This window comes from Bombus bifarius, unplaced genomic scaffold (assembly GCF_011952205.1).
Source record: "Bombus bifarius isolate JDL3187 unplaced genomic scaffold, Bbif_JDL3187 scf7180000007996, whole genome shotgun sequence".
NCBI classification, from domain to species: Eukaryota; Metazoa; Arthropoda; class Insecta; order Hymenoptera; family Apidae; genus Bombus; species Bombus bifarius.
In genome coordinates this window covers 1621105-1632816 of record NW_022884376.1, presented here as the reverse complement: position 1 = coordinate 1632816, position 11712 = coordinate 1621105, and the positions used below count along the sequence as shown (strand labels likewise).

Sequence of the window (11712 nt, the reverse complement as noted above, 5' to 3'; positions counted from 1 at the left end):
ATACCCTTCTTCCTAGAAAAGAAAGATCAATTATACATATCATTATATTTAAAATCGAATCAAATTTTTACTTTTGAAATAAAATTAAATACAATCATAGAATAAATAATGAAACAAGTAAGCTTCTTAAAATCAATTTATCATCGAAGTAAAGACGAGATAAGATACAATTAAACTGTCAAATTGTGACTTTCTTATTGGTGTTTAGAAACTGCTTGTTAGAATGATTACGCTTCAGTGACGTAATAGTTATATATAAAGGTGATTGCTGGTAATTGATAAGATACGTACCTAAAGAGAAGCTTTCATTGGTTCCACGTATTATTGGTCGACCAATCGGTGACGTAGCTTTAAGAGAAAGTATTTCACTGCTCGTTACACACGTAGATGATTCCAGTTAATATCGAACCTTGGAGAACGTCACTTGTCAGCGGTATATTGCATTTGGAAGGATTGTGCGAGGTACGTATCACTTTTATATTGTTTTTACATTGTGTATTATGCAAACGATTGTCCATGCTCGTAATTGTGAATCGATGTCAAAAGACGAACGCGTTGTTAAAGCTTTAATTATTGATTTCACTGTATCAGTCAACCTTACCACACCCTGTAGCCATTTTGGACGGTAGAGAATTGTCTACAGAACGTCAAACGAAAAGCATTGTTCGAAATGGATCAGATTACGCCAAAGGAAGTGAAAATCTTGGAAAATCCTGAGGACATTCAAGAACGGAGAGAGCAAGTTCTCAGTCGATATGCGAATTTCAAGGCAGAAGCTAGGAACAAGAGAGATAAACTTGAGGACTCCCGTCGCTTTCAAGTATATTTTTGATTGTTGTTTTATTTCTGTTCAATTTTTATTATTCACGTTGGTAACGATACTCGTTCGTTTCTAGTATTTTAAGCGAGATGCGGACGAACTCGAAGGATGGATTTTTGAAAAATTGCAAGCTGCTTCGGATGAAAGCTACAAAGATCCTACCAACCTTCAGGCAAAGATACAGAAACATCAAGCTTTCGAAGCGGAAGTTGCAGCTCATTCTAATGCTATAGTGTCATTAGATAATACCGGATCAGAGATGATAGCTCAACACCATTTTGCAAGCGATGTTATTAGTAAGAGATTAAGTAAGTTTCCATTGATATTGAGTTTATGTTATTATTTTATAGCTTGAAATTAACAATCAAATTTATCTTGCAGTGGATCTTCACCAGTTATGGGTGTTGCTGCTCTCTAGATTGGCAGACAAGGGTCTTAAATTACAACAAGCCCTGGTACTTGTACAATTTATTCGACACTGTGACGAAGTAATGTTCTGGATTCATGACAAGGAAGCATTTGTAACAACGGACGAATTTGGTCACGACTTGGAACACGTTGAAGTACTTCAAAGGAAATTTGACGAATTCCAAAAGGATATGGCTAGCCAAGAATACAGAGTAACAGAAGTAAACGAACTGGCAGATAAACTTCTTTTGGATGGGCATCCTGAACGTGATACTATCCTGCGTAGGAAGGAGGAACTCAACGAATCCTGGCAAAGATTGAAGCAGCTTGCTGTTTTGAGACAAGAGAAACTTTTTGGTGCACACGAAATTCAAAGATTTAACCGAGATGCCGATGAAACAATGGCTTGGATCGCAGAAAAGGATGTTGTTCTATCTTCAGATGATTTTGGACGCGACCTTGCAAGCGTACAAACCTTACAAAGAAAGCATGAGGGCATAGAACGTGATTTGGCAGCTTTAGAGGATAAAGTTTATACATTGGGAGCAGAGGCAGATCGTCTTGCAGCCATTCATCAAGCAGATCATTCTAAACAGATTCAAGCTAAACGCGCAGAGATCTTGCAGTCGTGGGAGAGCTTAACGGCAAAAGCAAAAGAACGCCGTCTGAAGCTCGATGAATCGTACTATTTGCATAGATTTTTGGCTGATTATAGAGACTTGGTTTCTTGGATGAACGACATGCGCGCGATTATATCGGCAGACGAACTAGCTAAAGACGTTGCTGGTGCAGAAGCTCTTGTTGAAAGACATCAGGAGCACAAGGGAGAAATTGATGCTAGAGCCGACAGCTTCGATGCGACTACTTTGGCTGGCAACAAACTACTGGAAAAAAAACATTATGCTGCGGAAGAAGTAACCAGAAAATTGAATTCTCTCGCCGAAGATAAGCAGTCACTTTTGAGTCTTTGGGAAAAGCGAAAAATTTTGTACGAACAATGCATGGACTTGCAGCTATTCTACCGTGATACGGAACAAGCGGATGCATGGATGGCTAAGCAGGAAGCATTTTTAGCGAACGAAGACCTGGGTGATTCCCTTGACAGCGTAGAAGCTCTTATTAAGAAGCACGAAGATTTCGACAAGTCTTTGGCAGCTCAGGAGGAAAAGGTCAAGATATTGGACGACTTTGCCGGCAAGTTGATAGAAGGGGAACATTATGCAGCTGACGATGTGGCACAAAGACGTCAACTTCTGTTAGAAAGACGTGCCATTCTTCTTGAAAAATCGGCTCAAAGAAGACGCCGTTTAGAGGATGCATACAAACTACAGCAATTCGAACGCGACTGCGATGAAACAAAGGGTTGGGTAAACGAGAAGCTCAAATTTGCCACTGATGATAGCTACTTGGATCCCACTAACTTAAATGGGAAAGTGCAGAAACATCAGAACTTTGAGCAAGAATTAAACGCCAACAGAACTCGCATGGAAGAGATGGTAGCTACTGGTCAAGAATTAATTGAGAGTGGTCACTATGCCAGTGATAGAATTCGCACTCGTACCGATGAAATTATGTCTCTATGGGAAAGTCTTACTCATGCCAGTGAAAAGAAAGGTGCTAAGCTGCAAGAAGCCTCCCAACAACAACAATTTAATCGTACCGTCGAGGATATTGAGTTATGGCTGTCAGAAGTAGAAGGACAACTGATGTCTGAAGATTATGGCAAAGATCTAACCAGTGTGCAAAATCTTCAAAAGAAGCATGCTCTTTTGGAAGCCGACGTCACATCCCATTCGGATAGAATCGATAGCATTGCCCAAGCTGCAGATCAATTTGTGAAATCAGGACATTTTGATGCAGACAATATCAAGGCTAAACAGGAACAACTACAAGCTCGATACGCTGCACTTCAACAACCCATGAGCATTCGTAAACAACGACTTCTCGACTCACTGCAGGTACAACAGCTATTCAGAGATATAGAAGACGAAGAAGCTTGGATCCGCGAAAAAGAACCAGTTGCAGCGTCCACCAACCGTGGACGCGATCTCATTGGTGTACAAAATCTACAGAAGAAGCATCAAGCTGTTTTAGCAGAAATAAATAATCACGAACCACGTGTAGCTGCTGTTTGTCAAGCAGGTGCATCAATGTTGCAAGAAAGCCACTTCGCCGCAGAGGAAATTAGCCAACGTTTGGCTGCATTGGATGAGCATTGGGGACAACTGAAAGAGAAAGCCAGACAACGTAAGAATGACCTGGATGACTCCCTTCAGGCACATCAGTACTTTGCTGATGCTAATGAAGCTGAATCCTGGATGAAGGAAAAACGACCCATAGTTATGAATGCTGACTATGGAAAAGACGAAGATAGTTCTGAGGCTCTTTTAAAGAAACACGAGGCATTGGTCAGTGATCTGGAGGCATTTGCAAGTACTATAGCTGCTCTTAGAGACCAGGCTGCTTCTTGTCGTCAACAGGAAACTCCTACTATTGATATTACTGGCAAAGAGTGTGTGGTGGCTCTCTATGACTATACAGAGAAGTCACCAAGAGAAGTTTCCATGAAGAAGGGCGACACTTTGACTCTGTTGAATTCTAATAACAAAGATTGGTGGAAAGTTGAAGTAAATGATCGTCAAGGTTTTGTTCCAGCTGCCTATGTAAAGAGGGTAGAGCCCGAAGCGGGATTAAGCGCTTCTCAACAGAATCTTGCCAGAGAACAAAGTTCCATAGCTGCCAGGCAAGCTCAGATAGAAGCTCAGTATGATGATCTTTTGAGACTTGCGCGCGAAAGGCAAAATAAACTCAATGAAACAGCCAAGGCTTATGTACTTGTCAGAGAAGCTGCAGAATTGGCCACTTGGATTAAGGATAAAGAGAATCATGCTCAAGTTCAGGACGTTGGCGAGGATCTAGAACAGGTAGAGGTAATGCAGAAGAAATTCGATGACTTCCAGGCAGACTTGAAGGCCAATGAGGTTCGGTTAGCTGAAATGAACGAGATTGCCGTACAGTTAATGAGTCTTGGGCAGACAGAAGCTGCTCTGAAGATTCAAACGCAGATACAGGATCTGAACGAAAAATGGACCAGCTTGCAAACTCTCACTGCGGAACGTGCTAATCAACTTGGTTCCGCTCACGAGGTTCAACGATTCCATCGTGACGTCGATGAGACCAAGGACTGGATTCGAGAGAAGGATGCTGCACTGAACAACGACGATCTTGGAAAGGATTTACGGAGCGTTCAGGCTTTGCAGCGCAAGCACGAGGGTCTGGAAAGAGATTTGGCTGCCTTGGGAGATAAAATTAAACAGCTGGATGAAACGGCTAATCGTTTGATGCAATCACATCCTGAAACTGCTGAACAGACCTACGCCAAGCAGAAAGAGATTAACGAAGAATGGACTCAACTGACGGCAAAAGCTAATAGTAGGAAGGAAAAGTTGCTGGATTCTTATGATCTGCAACGTTTCCTTAGTGACTACAGAGATCTGATGGCTTGGATCAACTCGATGATGGGTTTAGTCGCGTCAGAGGAGCTGGCTTCAGATGTGACCGGTGCGGAAGCTCTCCTAGAACGACACCAGGTGAGTTGATCAATTAAAAAGTTACTGATATTGAAATGGTCCAATGCTTACACGGTCGTTCACGAGTCATTCATGAATTATAGAATCACAGAGCAGAGATAGACGCACGATACGGCATACTTCCAGAGGTACTGAAAAGTTTAAGAGAGCATGGAGCAAAACTGTGCGACTTTATCTCTGAATACGTTCTTTATAATTAATCACTTTTGGTATATTTTTTCTGTTGTTTCTAAATCTCTGTTTTATGAGAAAAGAACAGATTGGCAAATCGATGTTTTAGTAATGAAGACACCGCCTTATTAACACTTATGGAGTACTATCAACGCTTCTTATAGTGTAATCGCTGCCTTTTCCGCTTATCGTAGTCTCTATTGTCGAGTGGATTGAGATACGTGCAAAATATGCGTGTGAATTTATATCGAAGATGTTAAAGTAGTATACGTGAATCTATGTGACCCTAATTTCGTTTATGTTATAGGAACATCGCATGGAGATCGACGCCAGAGCAGGTACTTTCCAGGCATTCGAACTTTTCGGTCAACAGCTTTTACAATCCAGTCACTATGCCAGTGTCGAGATTCAAGAAAAACTCGAATCTATGGCTGAAGCACGCCAAGAACTAGAGAAAGCTTGGATTCAACGACGTATGCAGTTAGATCAAAACTTGGAGCTACAATTGTTCTGCAGAGATTGCGAACAAGCTGAGAACTGGATGAGCGCCCGAGAAGCTTTCTTAAGCAGTGCAGACACTGTTGATAGTAGTGACAACGTAGAGGCTCTCATTAAAAAACACGAGGACTTTGACAAAGCTATCAATGCTCACGAAGAGAAGATTGCCACATTGCAGACTCTGGCTGATCAGTTAATCGCTGCCGAACATTATGCTGCAAAACCAATTGACGATAGACGTTGCCAAGTTCTGGACCGCTGGAAACATTTGAAGGATGCTCTTATTGAGAAACGTTCCAAGTTAGGAGAGTCTCAAACTCTACAACAATTCTCCCGAGATGCCGATGAAATGGAAAATTGGATTGCTGAGAAACTGCAGCTCGCTACTGAGGAGAACTACAAGGATCCAGCTAATATTCAATCAAAACATCAGAAACACCAAGCATTTGAGGCTGAATTGGCAGCGAATGCGGACAGAATTCAATCTGTATTAGCTATGGGAGGTAATTTAATCGAGAAACACCAATGTGCTGGTTCTGAGGACGCTGTCCAAAAGAGGCTAGCGTCAATTGCCGATCAATGGGAGTATCTTACCCAGAAGACTACGGAGAAGTCGATGAAGCTGAAAGAAGCCAATAAACAGCGTACATATATTGCTGCTGTTAAAGATCTAGATTTCTGGCTTGGCGAAGTGGAAAGCTTGCTTACGTCCGAAGATGCTGGCAAAGATCTAGCTTCTGTACAAAATTTAATGAAAAAGCACCAGTTGGTTGAGGCTGACATTCAAGCACACGAAGAAAGGATCAAGGACATGAATGCGCAAGCAGATTCGCTGATTGAAAGTGGACAATTTGACGCAGCTGGTATCCAAGAGAAACGACAGAGTATAAACGAGCGTTATGAGAGAATTCGTAACCTCGCTGCTCATAGACAGGCAAGGTTGAACGAAGCAAACACTTTGCATCAATTCTTCAGGGACATCGCCGATGAAGAGTCTTGGATCAAGGAGAAAAAGCTTCTAGTTGGATCAGACGACTATGGTCGTGATCTCACTGGCGTACAAAACTTGAAGAAGAAACACAAGAGACTGGAGGCAGAGTTAGGTAGTCATGAGCCTGCTATACAAGCTGTTCAAGAAGCAGGGGAGAAATTGATGGACGTCTCTAATTTGGGAGTGCCCGAAATTGAGCAACGTCTAAAGCTACTCAACCAAGCATGGGCTGAATTAAAACAGCTAGCAGCCAATAGAGGACAGAAACTGGATGAGTCCCTAACTTATCAACAATTTTTAGCGAAAGTAGAAGAGGAAGAAGCTTGGATCACAGAAAAACAACAGTTGCTATCGGTCGAAGATTATGGTGACACTATGGCTGCTGTTCAGGGCTTACTGAAAAAACATGACGCATTTGAAACTGACTTTGCAGCTCATGGTGAACGTTGCAAAGACATTTGCGAAGCAGGAGAAGCTTTGATCAAGGCTGGAAATCATCGTGCGGACGCTATAGGACAAAGATGTGCCCAACTTCGTAACAAATTGGAACAACTTGGTGCTCTTGCTGCTAGAAGGAAGACACGACTTAATGATAATTCGGCTTATTTGCAGTTTATGTGGAAGGCAGATGTAGTTGAATCCTGGATCGCTGACAAGGAAACTCACGTACGCTCAGAGGAATTCGGACGAGACTTGTCTACCGTTCAGACACTGCTGACTAAACAGGAAACCTTTGATGCCGGATTGCATGCCTTTGAACACGAAGGAATTCAGAACATCACTTCTTTGAAGGAAATGCTAGTCGATTCTGGTCATGATCAGACGCCTAGTATTCAAAAACGTCATGCGGATGTTATTGCTCGCTGGCAGAAGCTCCTGGCCGATTCTGACGCGAGAAAGCAACGCTTGCTAAGAATGCAAGATCAGTTCAGACAAATTGAAGAATTGTATTTGACATTCGCTAAGAAAGCCTCTGCTTTCAACTCGTGGTTTGAGAACGCAGAAGAAGATTTAACAGACCCTGTGCGATGTAACAGTATCGAAGAAATTCGAGCCCTCAGAGAAGCACATGCACAATTCCAAGCGAGTTTATCCTCGGCAGAAGCAGATTTCGAAGCTTTAGCTGCCCTTGACAGACAAATCAAGAGCTTCAATGTTGGCCCCAATCCGTACACATGGTTCACAATGGAAGCATTAGAAGATACCTGGCGTAATTTACAGAAGATAATTAAAGAACGCGACGTGGAGCTTGCGAAAGAAGCTCAACGGCAAGAAGAGAATGACAAGTTGCGTAAAGAGTTTGCTAAACATGCTAATGCATTCCATCAATGGCTAGCGGAGACAAGAACGTCTATGATGGAAGGATCAGGATCATTAGAACAACAATTGGAAGCAACAAAGAGAAAGACTCAAGAGGTTCGTGCACGTCGTCAAGATCTAAAGAAGATCGAAGACTTGGGAGCTATTTTGGAAGAACATCTAATCTTGGACAATCGTTACACGGAACATAGTACCGTAGGCTTGGCACAACAATGGGATCAATTAGATCAACTGGGAATGCGCATGCAACACAACTTGGAACAACAAATACAAGCACGTAACCAATCTGGTGTTTCTGAAGACGCACTCAAAGAGTTCTCGATGATGTTCAAACACTTCGACAAGGACAAGAGCGGTCGTCTAAATCACCAGGAATTCAAATCATGTTTGAGGGCCCTTGGTTACGATTTACCAATGGTAGAAGAAGGCCAGCCTGATCCAGAATTCGAAAACATTTTAGGTATATTTTATACTCATATTTATCACATCATTAAATGCAGATAAATTAGATAATTAATGAAAAGCATAAAAGTTCTTGTTTGTATATTGAAACAGTGTAATATGCTATCTTTTTGTTTATTTTGCAGATATCGTTGATCCGAATAGAGATGGTTACGTATCGTTACAAGAATACATGGCGTTTATGATTAGCAAGGAAACCGAGAATGTACAAAGTTCCGAAGAAATCGAAAATGCTTTCCGTGCTATTACTGCGGCAGATCGGCCATATGTTACGAAAGAAGAATTATATGCTGTAAGTATAGAATTTCCAAATATACAATTATCAATTTATTTGGTGTATATTAACAATATTTCATATATTCTTAGAATCTTACCAAGGAGATGGCTGATTACTGTGTTGCTCGTATGAAACCTTACGTCGATCCAAAAACGGAGCGACCAATCACAGGAGCCTTGGATTATATCGAATTTACTCGCACTCTTTTCCAAAATTAGTTGTAGTCACAACAGTTATTAAATTATAGAATATGTTACAATTAAACTATTGGATGCTTACTTATTTTATTAAATACCTTGATACTTCAATACCATATGTCTAATCAATTATTTAACTTGATTTTATTTATACCGCACTTTGCTCTACTTTGTATTGATACATATGCTATCGATGAAGAATCATGAGAAATAAATTATACTCTTTATGTATAACAATCTATACATACACATAAATTCAGTACCAATTAATTAAGAAAGTTTACTTTTTTTTAACAAGATCTTACTTAGATTATACGGAAGGTTGTTCGAAAAGTGCCTTTCTTTCGCAAACTTGTTTTTTACAGCAGTGCACCTCCATACAAACGTGAAACCAAGTCTGTGAAATGTCGCGGTGTTTATCTCAACAGAACAAAATGAACCGTATGTAATTCGACAAAATAATATAAAACAAAAAACGTTGTGCGTCTATTATTTCCCCATAAAACGAAAGAAACTTTTTGGACAACCTAATATTTAAAAAATTACAGAAAGATATAAAACAGAAATGCATTTTTTCTAATAGCTTGAACAACGTTGTACTATTTATTTGTTCTTCTATTAGGTTTTGGTAAAAATCTATTTAGTATTCCATAATCTTTCTGAGGTCCTGCTTTCTTGATATCTGGTCGCATGTCTGCTTGGCGAAGTAGATCGATAGTTTCCTGAAAGACATAATTCCTAGCATTCTAATATACATATACAAAAAAATCACTTACCTTTCGACTCAATTCTTTTAGAATTTTCTTAGTCTTAATCACTTTAGCTGTTCCTCCTTTTCCTTTAGCTTTCGTTCTACGAGGTTTGAAATCTATATTCTTTGGTTTGAGATACTATAAAAATATATAAATAATTATTTATATGATTACTAAGAAATTTAAATAATTTAACTCTTTAAATACTCACCAAGAGTTTCTTTTCAGCTTCTACTTTATCTTTAAGAGTGGATACATCTACTTCTGTTATAGCAAGTGGTTCCAAACATATTAGTTCTGGTTGAATCTTGTCCAATAGTGCTTTTACTTCAGCTTCACGTCTCTGAGTTTTAGTTTGGAATGGATTACATTCAAGAGCATCAAAGTTAGGTTCTCCACTTCCAGGTACTAGAAGCGAAGATACATTTTTCACTGTACCAACACCTAAAACGTCTTCGTATGGACAAAATTGCATACTTGTCACTGACGACTTGGTTCTGTGACGTAAATAGGGTTTCATTCCATCACCCGACAATCTATAAAAACGACAAGCTATAAAAATCTATATATCATTCTTATTATCATATAGACATAAATTATCGCATATTTACTGATGAACTTCAACAACATTTCCCATTGCCATTGCTATTTGGCCAGTCTGACTATAAGATAAATGGTAAATAGGAGAGCGTACGCGATAATTATGCACGGGACCTGCTAACTGTCTGATGTCCCATATTTTTATAAATCTGTTCGGACAACTAGTTGCCATGTAAGTTCCATAAGGATGAATTGCACAGGCAGATATTCCTTGAGCATGGCACAACATTTTTGCCAAAGGATCCTTACTGTTTGGAGACCACATAGAAACCACTCCTTTTGAATCACCCACACAAAGCACAGCATTAGCAGGATTTTGTGTCATTACCTAAAAAATAAGCAATTATAATATCACATAGTATCCCTACAGAAAAGTGTCAAATATACTCAAGCTTACTGCAATCTTTCCTAATTTGCTATTAAAAGATGCTACAAATTTGCCTATAGAAACATCCAACCATGACAAGTAACCGTCATTAGATCCAGCGGCAAGCAAAAAATGATAAGGTAAAAATTCTAATTTATTAATTCTGTGCAATTTTTTCAAACAATGGATTTCAATTCCTTGGTTGTCATATATAAACACCCATTCTTTTTGCGCCACAGCAAACATTGTTTCTATATGAAGCCATGATACATCATATACCGATTCCATTACATTTATTTCACAGGCTAAACTTTTTGTGACCCAATCTAAAGCCGCTACATGGCCTCTCCTCCCACCTAGTACTAAGTGTCTACCATTTCTTGTATATCTTATGCAATATGGGCCAAACTCTAAATCTAATGTAAAATGCTTAGCTGCAGAAGTTATATCCACATTGTCTGCAATTTGCTTTTGTTTATACTGCACTGTTACTTCACCAGGATCAGCCTCTAAGCAACCATAATCTTCTGTCAAAAGTAATTCAGTGCGCGCAGTATTCTTTACTGCATTATTAAAAGTATTCTCTTTTTTTTTTAATTTCTGTCTTATTACTTTATTTTTTATATTAGTTGATGTCGCCCTTAAATCGATTCCTCCGCCTTTATCATGTTTCGCTAACTTTTCTTTATTAAGTGGTACTCGTCCACGATATTTCTTTCCTATAAATATTATCAAACAGTTAGTCTTTAAACGTACGCATGTGAAATAAAATTATAGTAGTGAATAGAAAAACGCATATATGAAATATAAACTTAGTACTTATAGGTTCCATCTCGTTTTCGAAACTAAAACAATAACAATTATTACTTTAAATGTGGAAACTCAAATGTTCCACTTGATTTTAATTCTAACCAAACTACACGCGAACATCATAAGCCACGGTTATGTACAACCGCGTCCCTATTTCTAGCATCTTTGGTAATCATGCGAGGCGCCATATTTATTTGAAGTTTAAATCAAAGTTTACGGAAGAAACAGTATATTCTTATTCTTAGGTGCTTTTAAAACATGACCGTTATCCTAAATAAATTTTAGAATTTTACGTAATTGGATTAAGTATAACTATTGTATTAAATGCAGGAAGTATTAGGAAATAAAAAAAATAAATTTTTAATAATAATTATTTTTTGTAATAATCAATATCTAAAATTACACTACTATTTCGTAGAGAAGAAAATATACAATTTCAGAAAAAATAC

General features: G+C 39.1%; 2 protein-coding genes across 4 annotated transcripts; one reads left to right on the top strand and one right to left on the bottom strand.

Annotated features, from left to right (window-relative positions):
* Window positions 1-317: 317 nt before the first annotated feature.
* On the top strand, window positions 318-8850 carry LOC117206126 (spectrin alpha chain). 3 transcript variants are annotated; one of them, XM_033445162.1, is made up of 8 exons: window positions 318-462; window positions 592-820; window positions 897-1128; window positions 1202-4818; window positions 4902-4946; window positions 5297-8258; window positions 8386-8552; window positions 8627-8755. In XM_033445162.1, the coding sequence occupies exons 2-8, from the start codon at window positions 671-673 to the stop codon at window positions 8753-8755; spliced, it is 7302 nt and encodes a 2433-aa protein (XP_033301053.1). In that variant the 5' UTR covers window positions 318-462; window positions 592-670. The 3 variants fall into 3 exon arrangements, with proteins under 3 accessions (XP_033301053.1, XP_033301054.1, XP_033301052.1); XM_033445163.1 differs by lacking the exon at window positions 4902-4946 and having other exon boundaries at window positions 8627-8850; XM_033445161.1 differs by lacking the exon at window positions 318-462 and having other exon boundaries at window positions 671-820; window positions 8627-8850.
* Window positions 8851-9304: 454 nt separating this feature from the next.
* LOC117206128 (WD repeat-containing protein 46) lies at window positions 9305-11408 on the bottom strand. The gene is made up of 6 exons (XM_033445164.1): window positions 11273-11408; window positions 10484-11172; window positions 10098-10414; window positions 9698-10022; window positions 9511-9624; window positions 9305-9456 (listed from the first exon to the last, which is right to left on the bottom strand). The coding sequence occupies exons 1-6, from the start codon at window positions 11283-11285 to the stop codon at window positions 9334-9336; spliced, it is 1581 nt and encodes a 526-aa protein (XP_033301055.1). The 5' UTR covers window positions 11286-11408; the 3' UTR covers window positions 9305-9333.
* Between the last annotated feature and the right edge of the window lie 304 nt (window positions 11409-11712).